General features: G+C 48.0%; 1 protein-coding gene across 4 annotated transcripts in view; it reads right to left on the bottom strand.

Moving 5' to 3' along the window:
- Positions 1-12927, bottom strand: part of FGFR1 (fibroblast growth factor receptor 1) — a 140152-nt gene that overhangs the window by 78101 nt on the left and 49124 nt on the right. For 2 of the 4 annotated variants that reach the window (XM_069617930.1, XM_069617929.1), the window contains exon 3: positions 1009-1272. The exons of the other annotated variants lie outside the window; for them this stretch is intronic. In XM_069617930.1, the coding sequence (XP_069474031.1) occupies positions 1009-1272 (264 nt within the window). The remainder of the gene's footprint in view (positions 1-1008; positions 1273-12927) is intronic. 4 annotated transcript variants of the gene reach the window in all.

The following is a 12927-nucleotide window of genomic DNA, read 5'->3' as shown; positions in this document are numbered from 1 at the left end:
ACCGAAAGATTCTTGGCCAATTAGCGCATCAAGAACTACAGCTGGAGACTCACATACCTGCAATCAGTGCTCAAACTATACATTGTAAACTGATGGAAGATAACATGCATAATAGTTTCTAGGTCAATAGTATTTGAAGTTTGGTAGCGCTTGGAGGCTGTACTAGGCAAAGTAATGCTTTGGTGCGGCTCAGCAAATCAAAGGTCATATTGGCGGATGAAAGCGCACCATGCGAGAGGGTTCGTAAAAGTAACGGTTGTAAGTGGGGGGCGCGGGTGGAGGTTTTGGCCTCCATTTGCACCCCATCCAAAAAGGTAGCAGGGACTGCCGTCAATTCAGAGTAAGCAGCAAAGTTACTACAACACAACTTCAATCACTTTACCTTACCATCAGGCTTTTTAACTAACTAAACAAACACCAGAACCAATCCACCTACTCAGGGAAAGACTATAGAAATTACCAATACCCAGTAGCATCCTGGAAGATTATACGAAAGTGGGTTCGATACTATTATTGCGTGCTATGGGTCCGGCCACAAGAATCCCAAAAACTGGAAACCCACCCACTCGGGCTTGGATTGTGAAGAACAATTGAATATTGATTCGGGATATAGACTTGCGCTCTGGATTAATTATTGGAATTGATGATTGTTATAGAGAAATAATAACTAAACACATTGGGTGGAAGTAGATGGTGTTCGAGAGACCATAAGTTTATGCTAAAATAGCAAGAAATGTATTCCATGTGACGTACAGCCGACACGTGTTTCGACCACCTGTCGTTCTCAAGGCCTAGGGCTGTCTTGTGAAATTTACATAACCTGTAATTACCCAGTGGTCCCAACCCACCCACCAAATGTAGGTTGCATTTCTTTTATAGACCAAGACCCTGCTTAACCAAGACCACTGGTGCAACTATTGATCAGTTGGCTGTTTGGTATACTATACACCTGCCACAACTACCCCCCACATGGGCACTCTCCCACGCCGCCCAGAACCAGCTACAAACCTGAGACATTAACAGCGAAGTAGGTGGTCTCGGTGCCAGAGGGCCTGTGGGTCATGCAGGCATACATTCCCGAGTCCTCCTGCACTGCATCCCTGATCTCTACCTCCGCCCCCGTGATGCGCGTCCTGTTGGTCTCCATCAGCTGAACCCCGTCCTTCTCCCAGTTGATGCTGTGGACATCATCCCGCAGCCTGCAGTGCAGCTGGAGCAAGTCGCCATGGTGGGCAGAGTACGACTCGGCGTCAACCTTGGCTTTGGAGGAAACTGGAAACATGAACAGAGAGAAAGAGAGAGAGAGAAGCAAAGCTTATTTTATTGTTAGCGATGCATTGTGTGGGTGCCAGCGCCTGGGTCAATGCAGGGGGGTTACATCTTGGGTAAGGAAGCGGGGGTTAAGGGCGCAGCAAGAGGTAGGTTTACATCGCTGGGGGAGAGGAGAAGAAGCTTGCATGCAAGGTAGGATGGGGGCGAGCATCGGCGCAAGTTTCATTCGCAGCACGAGCCAGTGCCATCAGCGCAGCATTGCAGTCAGCCAAGTGCAGCACATTCCAAAGCAGCACAGATCACAAAACCAACTCCACCAGCTTCCCAACCCTTTGAGTAGACAACACTTGTGGGAGTAAAGCCGTCTTTAGAAATGTACAAATCATTGAGATTTATGGACAAGGACAAAACCGAATAAGTACAGTCCACAATGGGGCCTTCCCAAGGTCAGCATTGATGGGAAAACCGAATGGCACCGGCTACACACGTGTTAGTCGTGACTTAAGAGAACATGGGAATGCCCATACACCAGGGGGCTGTGGTCTGAGGCTTGCCAGATCTTTGGGACTATGACTCCCATGAACCCTTGCCATGTATTAGGCTGGCTAGGGCCGATGGAAGCTGAAGGCTGCATGTTATTATCTTTGCAGGCAAACTCTCTAATTTGATCAGCTTTCAAATCTTCACATGGTTAAAACTTTATTTTATTTTTTTACACGCAAATACAGTCCTGATTATCAATGATGAGAGCAAAGCTTTTAAGGCGACCAAAGTACTGGGTTATTAGTAAGTGTGCTCAGGGTAGGAATTGGGCCGGAAAAAATACCGGGCACCCGAGGCCCCAGCCTCCCCCCACAGCCACATGTTGAGGAAACACTGCCAACTACAGCAAGTCTCCTGGTCGCTGTCTTAATGGCAGCAGCGACATACAAGTTGACAAATCGCCGTCTTCCTTTAGTCACCAAGAGAGCTCAAACAAGGAAACGGAACAAAGCTGCATAGGCATCAAGCTGTGCACACATTTTACAGTCAGGGTGACTATCCCGACAGATTAAAGGAACACCATACTCAGTGTGTAGTACTTGCTCTGAAGAGATGCATTTCGAATTACTATCATAGACGTTTGATAATTCGTGGTCATTCTAATGTTCCCAAAATGCACTATGTTTTTATGCAAAGCAGCCAGCATCCTATATTTATGGCACCCACATTATTCAATACCTAACTCCTCCCTCTGTCCCCACCCACACCACTGATATCCTCCATCACGTACCCTTCTGCCTGGGGGATACGTTTTGCCCAGTACATTTTGTCAATTTCCAACACATAGTGTGGTGGGAAAAAATAAGGGTATTGTGCCCACACCCTGAATCAATGGCCTAGCATTAATTTCTGGTTGGCTAATCCGGCGGATGAAACACGCCTGCGAACAGGAGGTTGGTTACTTCATGCATTCCTGCTGCTGAAACCACTTTAAAGACAGGTTGCTGATTATAGAGGGAGGACTGAGTTATGAGGGACATTGAACATTCCAAAAGAGCAGATAGTCGCCAGTCTGTAATCAAGCAGAAACTTCTAGAAAAATAAGGCAACTCGGATCAAGGGGCTCAGATGTGGAGCCACCGATAATGATGGCATGAAGGGTAGCGTTGCTCATCATCAAAACTTTCTTAATTCCACGCTGCGCTGCTTTGATCATAAAGGACCTTTACTTCGGAATGAAAACCAACGAAGGGCACTTAACCCCTTCCGCGCTTGCGGAGACCGATGTTGAGCAGAAGGTGAGCCGGCTGGACTGCGGTTGAAGCAATGGCCTACCACCTCTTCTTTGTGGAGCACGGGGTACAAAGCGCAAACAAGTGTCCCACCAGCTATCCCAGGTACCAGACAACGCACTGCAAGCCTACAATTATCATTGCAAGATTGGTCAAACCACACGCCACATCCATGTCCCCAAACCCCACAGAGTGAAGAGGTCTCCTGACTGTTCATTTGTGCAACTTTGCGAGCGGCTTCTGGATCCACTAGCAGCTAGGTTCCTTTACGAAGTGGCAATAGGACACAGCAGAGGTGGGGACAGTAATATGACTTTACTAATCAGCAAAGCTAGCAATGTGCAAAAAAGGCACAAGTTGGTGCCCCCTGCCCCATCCCGCACTCACTGAACGTCCCACCAATGTCAAAATTCACACAATAGGGGGTCTTAAAGCACTACTCCCTGGAACTCTACACCACTGCACCAGACAGGAACCCGAGTCTATGATGTTAAGTGCTCTTCTTGTAGTAATCTGGTTTGTGTGTCTACTTTAGGTGGTTGTTCTAGGCCTCTGTTCCTGGCGATTTTCTTCTCAATCATGCGTTATACCAAAGGGAGATATGCAGCCTGCTACAGCCACGCACAAGAAAAAGTTGTCGGTATAACACAGACAGGATTAAGAAGAAAATCACGAGGAACAGCGCCCTAGGACAACCTAAAGTATTACTACAATTAAAGTGCAGACTAAGCCAGCCCTCCCCCCACTCACGAATGGAGGCATACGCGCAGTGTTAACTTCGTGCCAATGCTACCCGATCACAGGAGTCACTGACGGCATACAGCAACAAGCTAGAGACCATCACAGTGCAGGAATAATTAATATGGCACAAGTAGCCTAGATGTAAACAATTTCAGGCCTCGTCCAAAATAGAATAAAAGCAGTACAAAAGATTGCTGTAGGTGGATCTGTGTAAAGTCAAGAGTCTAAAGCCCTCGCAGGGAGACCCAGAGAATTATCCTTGGAAAAATGGAAAATCGAAAAGAAAATACATTACAAATTATTCCAGGTATCATAGCTAGGTATAAGCGAGCTCCAAGCCCACGATATGATATCGCATTCATAACGTGCCTATGCACAAGTGCTTCAAGAAGTGCTGAAGTAGTTCCGTAGATTAGAGCTGAAGAAGAGGAATGAACCATGCTGACCATGAAGACCTGCTCTCCAATCTTGCGTCCTTATCCTGCTTGATCTCTCTTCTGCCTTTGACACTGTCAACCAGTCAACCATGCCATCCTGCTCAACCATCTCAATGATAACCTGGGTATCACCGGTCAGGCTCTGGTGTGGCCGACTTCTTTCCATGTGACCAACCCTCTCAGGTCCAACTTGGGTCCTTCCTCTGCGCCATCTTTTTCTCTACCTGTGGTGTCACCCAGGGGTCTAACCTCTCTTCCTGGCTGTTCAACCAATACATGGCACTCCTGGCCCACCGCATTGCCACTCTTTGCCCCAACTTTGTGTTACACGGATGACACCCAGCTCATTTTCAGGCTACCCTCTGCCGCCGCCTCCTCCTCCTCCTCCTCCTCCTCCTCCTCCTCTACTTCCCTCATCTCTGTCTGTCTACTATCCAGGAGTGGTGTGCTGCCAATGACCTTTTCATTAATGCCAGTAAGACTGAGATTCTCCTCATTGGCACTCCCACTCCCTCCTTTCCTGTAGCCCTCTGGCCGGCCTCTCTTGGCCCTCTTCCTGCTCCCACCTGTGTGGCAAAAAACCTCAGGGTCTCTTCAACTCTCCACTCCTCACATCTCTGACGTCTCTAAGAAGTCACACTACCAACTGCACCTCCTCAGAGGTATTATTTCTTTCCTCTCCTTCCCCCCCAGAGCTCTGGTTCTCTCTAAGCGACTACTGCAACAGCCTCTTTCTAAATCTGCCTGCTTCTACTCTCCGCCCTCTGCAATTTATCCAGGACTGCGGGACTTGTCCTTGGCCTCAAGCCCAGGGATCGTATCTCCCCAGGACTGAAATCTCTACACTGGCTCCCTGTGGTTGCGAGGATTCAGTTCAAAACCCTCTGCATCGTCCACAAGGCCTTCTGGGGCCTGGGGTCTCAATACCTTCAACTTTCTCTTCCTAAATACCTTCCTTCACTAGCTCTTCGCTCATCTCCCCCAAACCCCGTTCATCTCACCCAAACCCCTCACGGTCAGTCGCTTCTCCAAGCAACAAGTTGAGTTGGTGGTAGATCTTTCTTCGGCTGGGGCCTCCCTCTGGAACCGCCTCCCTGCAACTTGAGGAGAATCATCTTCAGTTCCGGAAGCACCTCAAAACCTCTCTCTTTGCGTCTGCTTTTTCTCCTCCTCTCCCTTGCTGACAGCGACTTTGCACTGGTTGCCTGGCCACCCTCTGATCTCGGCCCTCCTCCCCCCCCCCGACCCCCCGCCATTCGCACTCCTGCCCTGCCCTCCTGGCAACCCCACACTTGGGGACTGTTTCTGTATCCCAACAGTTCCACTACCAGCACTTGACACCTGTTGTCTGCACTTGCCACCTGTTGGCCGTACTTTACCTATTGTTATTATTTCTTATCCCATGTGCTGCACGGTCCTCCCCCTTGCCACCCTGCACATCTCCCCCTCCCCATGCACTTGCGTGATCTGAATGACACCTGGCCTATAGGATTGCTGTCGGTCTTCCCTCTGTTCCCCTCCCTTGCCTCGCCGTGCGAAACACCTGCGTATAAGCACGTTATAAATGCCATATCTTATCATATCATGTTGGGCACTAAAATAGATACCAGGTCTAGAGTTCGACCCATTAACTAAATTGCAAGATTTGCACAAGTAGAGGTTGGGAGAATTAGAAGCACATTAGCACCAAGGGCCTGATTCATGGAAGTGTTTTATATTGGGGCAAGCCCATAGGAAAACGTTCCAAGAATCAGGCCCTTTTAGCACATTGCACTTACAATTGGTTTTGCGATATGTGTTTTTAAATGTGCAGTTGTAAAAAAAAGTACCTGTTGATCTCTGGATTGCCTAGCATAAAAGATAATGGTTTTAAGAAATTAATATTAAATACATCTTGAATGGATCGAATTGGTGTGAAGGATTTGTGCGAGAATTAATATTTAGACTCGTTCTACACAAGCAGTCCAGGGGGTTTTGTTTTATTACAACTTGAGCCATAACCTACACCCATGCCACATTTCACTGAGCATTTGGGAATCTTTATAAAAGGGCATTAAGACCCGTCCGGAATAGGTGGAAAGCATACCAAAATCAAGCATTTTCCCCTCGCGTGCAAGTCACATTTTCACACGCTGCGATGGAAGGTGATTTTTTTTTGTCTCGCGCACTGCTGCCATTTTGGTGACCTCTGTGCAAAAAGAACCTGAAAGAGTTAGAGGGCGATGGGTTGAGAAAGATGGAAAGCCAGAATCCAGGGTCGCGGAATCTTGAGACCGGAAGTCGGCAGTGCAAAGAACCCTTGCATGTGCGGTATATAAGTGTGGGGGGGGGGTCTCCTGCTCGTCAAATCTTCAATCGCACACATTGGGTTGCTGGTCACTAACATTGCATAAAGGGCGCACACAAGCTGAATATGAAAACAAAGGGGGTGCTCGTCTGAACGCAATCCCTCCTTGCGTCAATCTTTGCCTAACCCGGCCGAGCAGCCGAGCCGCTCAGCCTCGCTCCCCGGGGCACAGTTGCCAGCGGTAAACGGATTTGGCCGAGTTCTCATCCATCAGGCTAGGGCAAGAAACGCCCCAAACCCGCGTGAGATGTCCAGGCCTCCCCAGCCGCGGTGTCGTGTTCCCTCCTTTCCCCATATGCAGTGCCCCTGCAGCAAACAGAAGGACGAGCGCTGCATAGGCAAGTATGCCAAAGACAGCGCTCTGGCTCGGTTCAGAAACCACTGCCCTAGGCTCAACACTTGGAACCCAGTACGTGCAGCTTTTTTTTTATAAATGACAAATTAATTGTCACATACTTGCTTGCTATCGTTTTTTATCTTACTGGGAGAAGATTATCCTCGGGTGCAGAGGTCAGGCCGGCAATCAGTTTTCCCTCCACCCAGCTGTAACATGTGTTGAGGCTGGCACTCTCCCAACTCAAGGAGCCAACCTAAGCACTCAAATTCTCCAACGAAAAACGGACCCAATTGGAGTACAGAAAAAAATGCAATTGTCCGCAAATTGAAATGTTCTGTATTCAACGACCTCAGATCGCGGAGAGCAGAAAGGCCTTCCCAGGCCTTCCCATGGAACTTAATCCTGGAGTGCATAGACCACCAGTGTAGGCAAAGGTCTTCCACTGCACGCGTGGCAGAAAAGAAAGACTCTAGGGCTGGACTCTTACCATTGATGCCTTGCCTGGGATGAAGGCTCAAGAGAAATTAAAATGGTTCCTGGCTCAGTTAATGGGGCCTAAACGTGGTGCACCCCCTTACAGTCCAGCCAGAGTGGCCCAGCCACCCTACCCTACTTCTCACGAGTACTTCAAGTGCTCGAGAAATTCTCCCTCTGAAATTAAAATGCACAATAACGGAGACCAGTGTCCACTAAGGCAACTTCAGGGAAGCTCCTTCCTTGGTCCTCTTGTCGTGGGACAGTGGGCGAAAGCCTGAAAGAAGTACGTAAGCATGCGTATGAACAAACACCGCCACGCCACCATACCATGCTTTAAACGTAGGGAGTCTACAATACGGGGAATGACGTTGCATTTAGAAGCAGGTTGCTGTGAACCTGGATTCCGATCAGCAAGGTGCGTTTACGTGAAAGTCGTTGCTAGGGGGGGGGGGCTAAGGGAGCTATAGCCCCTGATCTTTTGGTTGTAGCCCCGGATAGAATCTCAGGAGCTACAGCCAAAAGACTAGCTAGCCCCCAGTCCCAACAGTTCCGACATCAGTTTAGCCCCGGGTTTTTTCCAGACCTAGCAACTCCCCTGCGTGAAACTACCGCAGGACACACAAGTAACAGCACTCCGAATTCCCAAACTACTCCCACATCCATGCACGCCTGCAAAAAATATCACAGCAGCACACAAGCGCCAGAGTGCGTCATCGTCCTCGTGCACAGGTGCCACAGTTTCCACGGCCCTGGCATTCTTAGCAACCTCAGGTGTCCCGGTTCTCTACTGGATATTTGTAGACTCCAATAAATTAAGTCACAAGATCCAGGTAACGGCGTGTGCGGTCGCTGAAATCATGGCCCAGAGTTACATTTGTGAACTATGAATTGGGAGCTTTTCCATCATGTTTGTACAGCCCCTCCGCCCCCCCCCCAACCAGGTGCTCGCTTCTTGCTCCGTTTGCCACTGACAATCTACACCCTGCTGTAGAGCATGGGTCAGGCTTAGGGGTAGGGTGGAATGGCACCTTGAATGCCTTGGTTGTATCAGTCTGTTGGGTACACTTCGTTTTCTCAATAGTTCCAATAAGCTTGCACTCTGCTCCAATGCACTCAGCGGTTTTTGTTTTGCAGTCATGTAAGTGGAACTGAAGGGCTGGGGCAAAGGCAGTCTCAAATCAATGTGCACCTCACTATGGGCCAGCCACCGTCCTGCTGATAAATCCATGTACTCAGGGAAAGATGTCTGCTCGTGAAACCTACAGGCCCTACTTACTTTGTTTTAAAGACAGTGGACCTGGTCACAGGATCATGAAAATGACCACCCAACGGAGGTAGGTGGGATTATCAGCACCAGGCTAGCGCCACATCTATCCTAGAGGCAGTGGATCCCGCACCCCTAGCTCACTGAGTGTATGAAGGCATGTATATGCATTGGCACCGCTTTCCCTATCCCGGTGCCCATCATACTCCATCCTGGTCAGGTCTCCTCCTAATCTTTCTGAACTTGGTATCCAGCACGCACACCCACCCACCTCACACTGCTGGCATCATTTATGGATCTCAAGAGGCAGCACTGCCCGTAGATAAACAGGGACTAACCACCCCCAACATAACATGGTTCAGTGGCCAAGGACCAGAAGGAAAGTTGAATATTCATCAGCCTACCCCCCCCCCCCATTCAGGGGTAGAGCAGATGACCAAACACCTACTACAGTCTACCACAAGGCATGCTACAGAGGCACAGGGTAGCAGTGGCAGAGCTGGAACCAGCAGGGAGCTAGCTGTCAGACATGGGGAGACCATAGAACACTCCAAAACCTATGTGGACAGGTACTGAGAAAAGGAGCAGAACACATGACAAACTATGCCAAAGACGACATGGCAAGCTGGAAGGAAATGGAGGGTACCGGGGGCGGGACTAAAGGTCCTTGTGAAGTCTCCCAGGAGTAATTCCAGCCCACAAGGAGAGGAGATGGAAACACTTGCACCAAGTACCCAATAGGGGCTGATGGGAATTTCTAGAAAAGAAGGGCAGAACTTTAAGCACACGAGTCAGTCGGCAATGAATGGTGGTCAAGAGAGAGACCAGAGGGAAGCGCCCAGCAGGTGGAGGACGACTGGCATGATTGGAGAGAACAACGGTAAGGTGTGATTAAGAACGTGATACCAATTTAGTTTTACATATGGATGAGATTGGTGGAAAGGAGTAATATTAGAAGATTTAGGAGGGGAACATGAGAGAAGGAGTACATGCAGACAGGCGAGGGGAGTGGCAGATCTAGGAGGAGAGTGAGGACAAGCAATGAAACCAGTTTTTTTTGGGGGAGCTCGCCAATGATATTTTTTTTACTAAAGTGGAGGGGGGGGGGCTCAGCATAAAAAAGGACCTCTTAACAGAGCTTTGGTTTCAAAGGCATTGGTTTATTTTGATGTCAAATCCAAAAAACAGTCGGGCCTAGCTTTTAGACCACACAAACCGCTTAAGCTTTCCGTTTTAGAGTCTGAGAACCCAACTGTCCTTCCCTATATAGAGCGGGGCGGTAGTGCACTTCAACCCCCTTAAGAACAGATCTACCATGTCCCCACCATGCTCCAAGACCCCTAATGGACTCATCTCCCAGCGTGCTACCGCAAGCCAGATTCTCCCACTTTTGATGCACCCAAACCTCACACCGCACCAACATGCTGAAATATGAGGCGCCAAAAAGCCTGCTTGCAAGACCAGGAATTCAGCATTCTCCTCCATTGACCCCCCCCAATCCCTCTGGCCCAAACACTTTCCTCCATCCTCTTGGTTCAAGTGGCACCCCTCCTATCACTCCAGATTTAAGCTGGTGCAGGACAGCAGTAACCCCTTTTCGCCAGTCTCAATGATCTTCAAGTTTTTGTGCAATAAATAGTCTTGCACAACTGTCTGCAAAAGGTTAGCATATAAGAAAAAAAAAACAGCATGTGCATTTTATTTTTTAATTTATTGTGCATTTGTAAAGCGCTTATACATGAAGTAAATTGTGTTTCAAAGCGCCCAAAGGGCAACGAGGAGAATGAGAGACAAATACAATAACAATGAAGCGAAAGAAAGAGGTGGTCCTACTAGGCCTGGTGAGCATTCAGAACGGCAAATGCAGAGAGAGAGGGGGTAAGTGCTAAGAGTTCCACTGAGCAAAGTGCTAGGGTGTAAGTTGCAAGCAGCTGTTAAGTGACTGCAGAGATCACTTGGTGAGCGTGCACAGCTGACAACACATTACGTGCAGGCACAGGCCAGTGCCATTACACTCAGAAAAAGAGGCAATGGCTTTTGAACAAGGAATTAAGTTCAACAAGATCTAAAATTGAGCAGATCACGATTGGTAGAAGGTACAATTACTGTATTTTTAGTAGCACCTTTTTTTGTACAACCTTACATCTCCTGTGTAAAGAGACTGAACCGTGTGATCACTAAATATACCGTAAAAGGAATACGGCAAATTAACTGAAGACAAACATGGCTGCCTATTGGTTGAAGCCATAACACTAGTATGCAAATACATACTATCAGAATATACTTTGGATACCACTCAACCAGTACCAAGTACTCTCAGTGCATGTCATGCACTGCACAGAGGTCGTGTAACACAATCAGTGCAACACGTCCTCTACACAGCGCACGACAGTCAAGAAGACAGGAGGGAATGGGCCAGTGGAGGAGAACTGGAAGGGGTTCCTTGGATATTTCCAGTAAGGGGGGGGCGTCACTTGGATAGGCCAGGGAGAGCAGTCGAGGTGAGTGGAAGACTTGATGGGAAAATAAACCCTTCACAACTTCTGGTGATGGTGGCGTGAAATGGATTTCTTTGCAACTGCAACGTAGTAACATAGTCTTCACTATATCCTAGGGCCTGCTTGAGCAGCTCACGTCCACCACGCAACCACATCTAGTACTACATTTTTTGGTCTACATACTGACATCACAGTAAAGTCTGCTCCACATTGGGCTGCCAATTTCCCCCAGAGTAGCCCTTCTCTCATGCAAAATGTGCAGTTCCTACCTGCACAAGCATTACCAGAGCTCCCTCTTCCTAACTGGCTCCGTTTTACCCTCTAAATTGGTTTGCTCTGTCCAATTGCTCCTCACCCACACAATGCACCACTTTTGTCCAGCAAGGCCAGATGCTGTAAGACCACTACAGTGGCGTGTGCAGTTTAAATGTTGATTAACATTCCACCACACCACACCACACTTCTATGAAACATTCCCTCTGACCATCTACACAGACCACCGAACCTCTGCCTGCAATCCTTCGGAGGACTGTAGACCACACTCGAGCCATGGGACCTGCATATTCTCTCTTGGACGTTCCAATTAAAAACATGTGTGAGGAAAAGAGAGAGAGAGAGAGAGAGAGAGAGAGAGAGAGAGAGAGAGAAAGATAGAGAAAGAGAGGGAAAGAGAAAGAGAGAAAAAGAAAAAGAAAGAAAGCACATTTGGTAACTCTGGATGCAATCTCTGCATTACATTGTGCTGTAGAATATATTGAGGATGCATAAACAGGTATATCTACTAAGTGTACTTGAACGTGCTCTGCGATCCATCTGAAGGGACCACGCCCTAATTGAACTAAACCGGTTTCGGGGGACCGGCCTTCGGGACCCACATTTATTAGAGGGTTGCTGCCACTATGGATTATTGTATCATGGATTGTCATTTGGTAAAATAGGTCACGATATTGGACAGGGTAGGACGTGATCACCTGCCAATAACTATATGTTGGTGCAGTACACACGTGCCAAATTCATTAGCAGGGGAAAAACACCACTGGGCAATTGTGACGATTCAATAGGGTGGAACCTGGTGAATGATCCATTCAGCCCCAGACAGCAGTATTAAGAGATTATTCTGGCCGAAGTCTCTTCAGGTGTTGGATTTGTATCCATGTATGACAACCTTCAGACCATGCACTATGTGCACTCTATATAACCATCAAGCACGTCTGAACACTAATAGAATAAGGGACGCACCATGGTACGATAAAGAGTGTAGGTTGATGAAGATCAAAATCTACTCCCCATTTAAGGAGAAGAATATGCATTTACACTTCTCGCGTGAACTCAAAAAGGGACTATAAAAATGGTAAAAAAAAATAGAACGCACTGTAAAACAGTGGGACCAACTAGAGCTGGTAGTCCAGACGTCCAATAGCAAACCGTTTTGGAAGCTGGTGGCTAGAGGCTTTGATGGGCCCAGTTTAAGTAGGATAGAGTATATCTCAACCAGAATTTGGGGGCGCATTTCCAGGGGGTCTTTTTGGATGCCGGTGCTGACCTGAGCACTGAAGAATTAAAGTTCAGCACTGAAGAGATTTCATTGCTCGACATCCCGGGCAAGTTATTTGCTAAACGCCTACTATCCAGGGTCAAGGTTTGAGCTGATCCTTTGAACACATGAAGGCATTGAACCTCTTGATCAGAGTTTGGGGTTTCCCATACTGATAAATATGGTTTAGTCGGAGGGGGGAAAAAAAACTATAGGTGGCTTTCACTGACCTAGAAAAGGCCTTT

Source organism: Ambystoma mexicanum, chromosome 10 (genome assembly GCF_040938575.1).
Source record: "Ambystoma mexicanum isolate Mex_15411 chromosome 10, UKY_AmexF1_1, whole genome shotgun sequence".
NCBI lineage: Eukaryota > Metazoa > Chordata > Amphibia > Caudata > Ambystomatidae > Ambystoma > Ambystoma mexicanum.
This window is presented reverse-complemented; position numbering and strand designations above follow the sequence as displayed.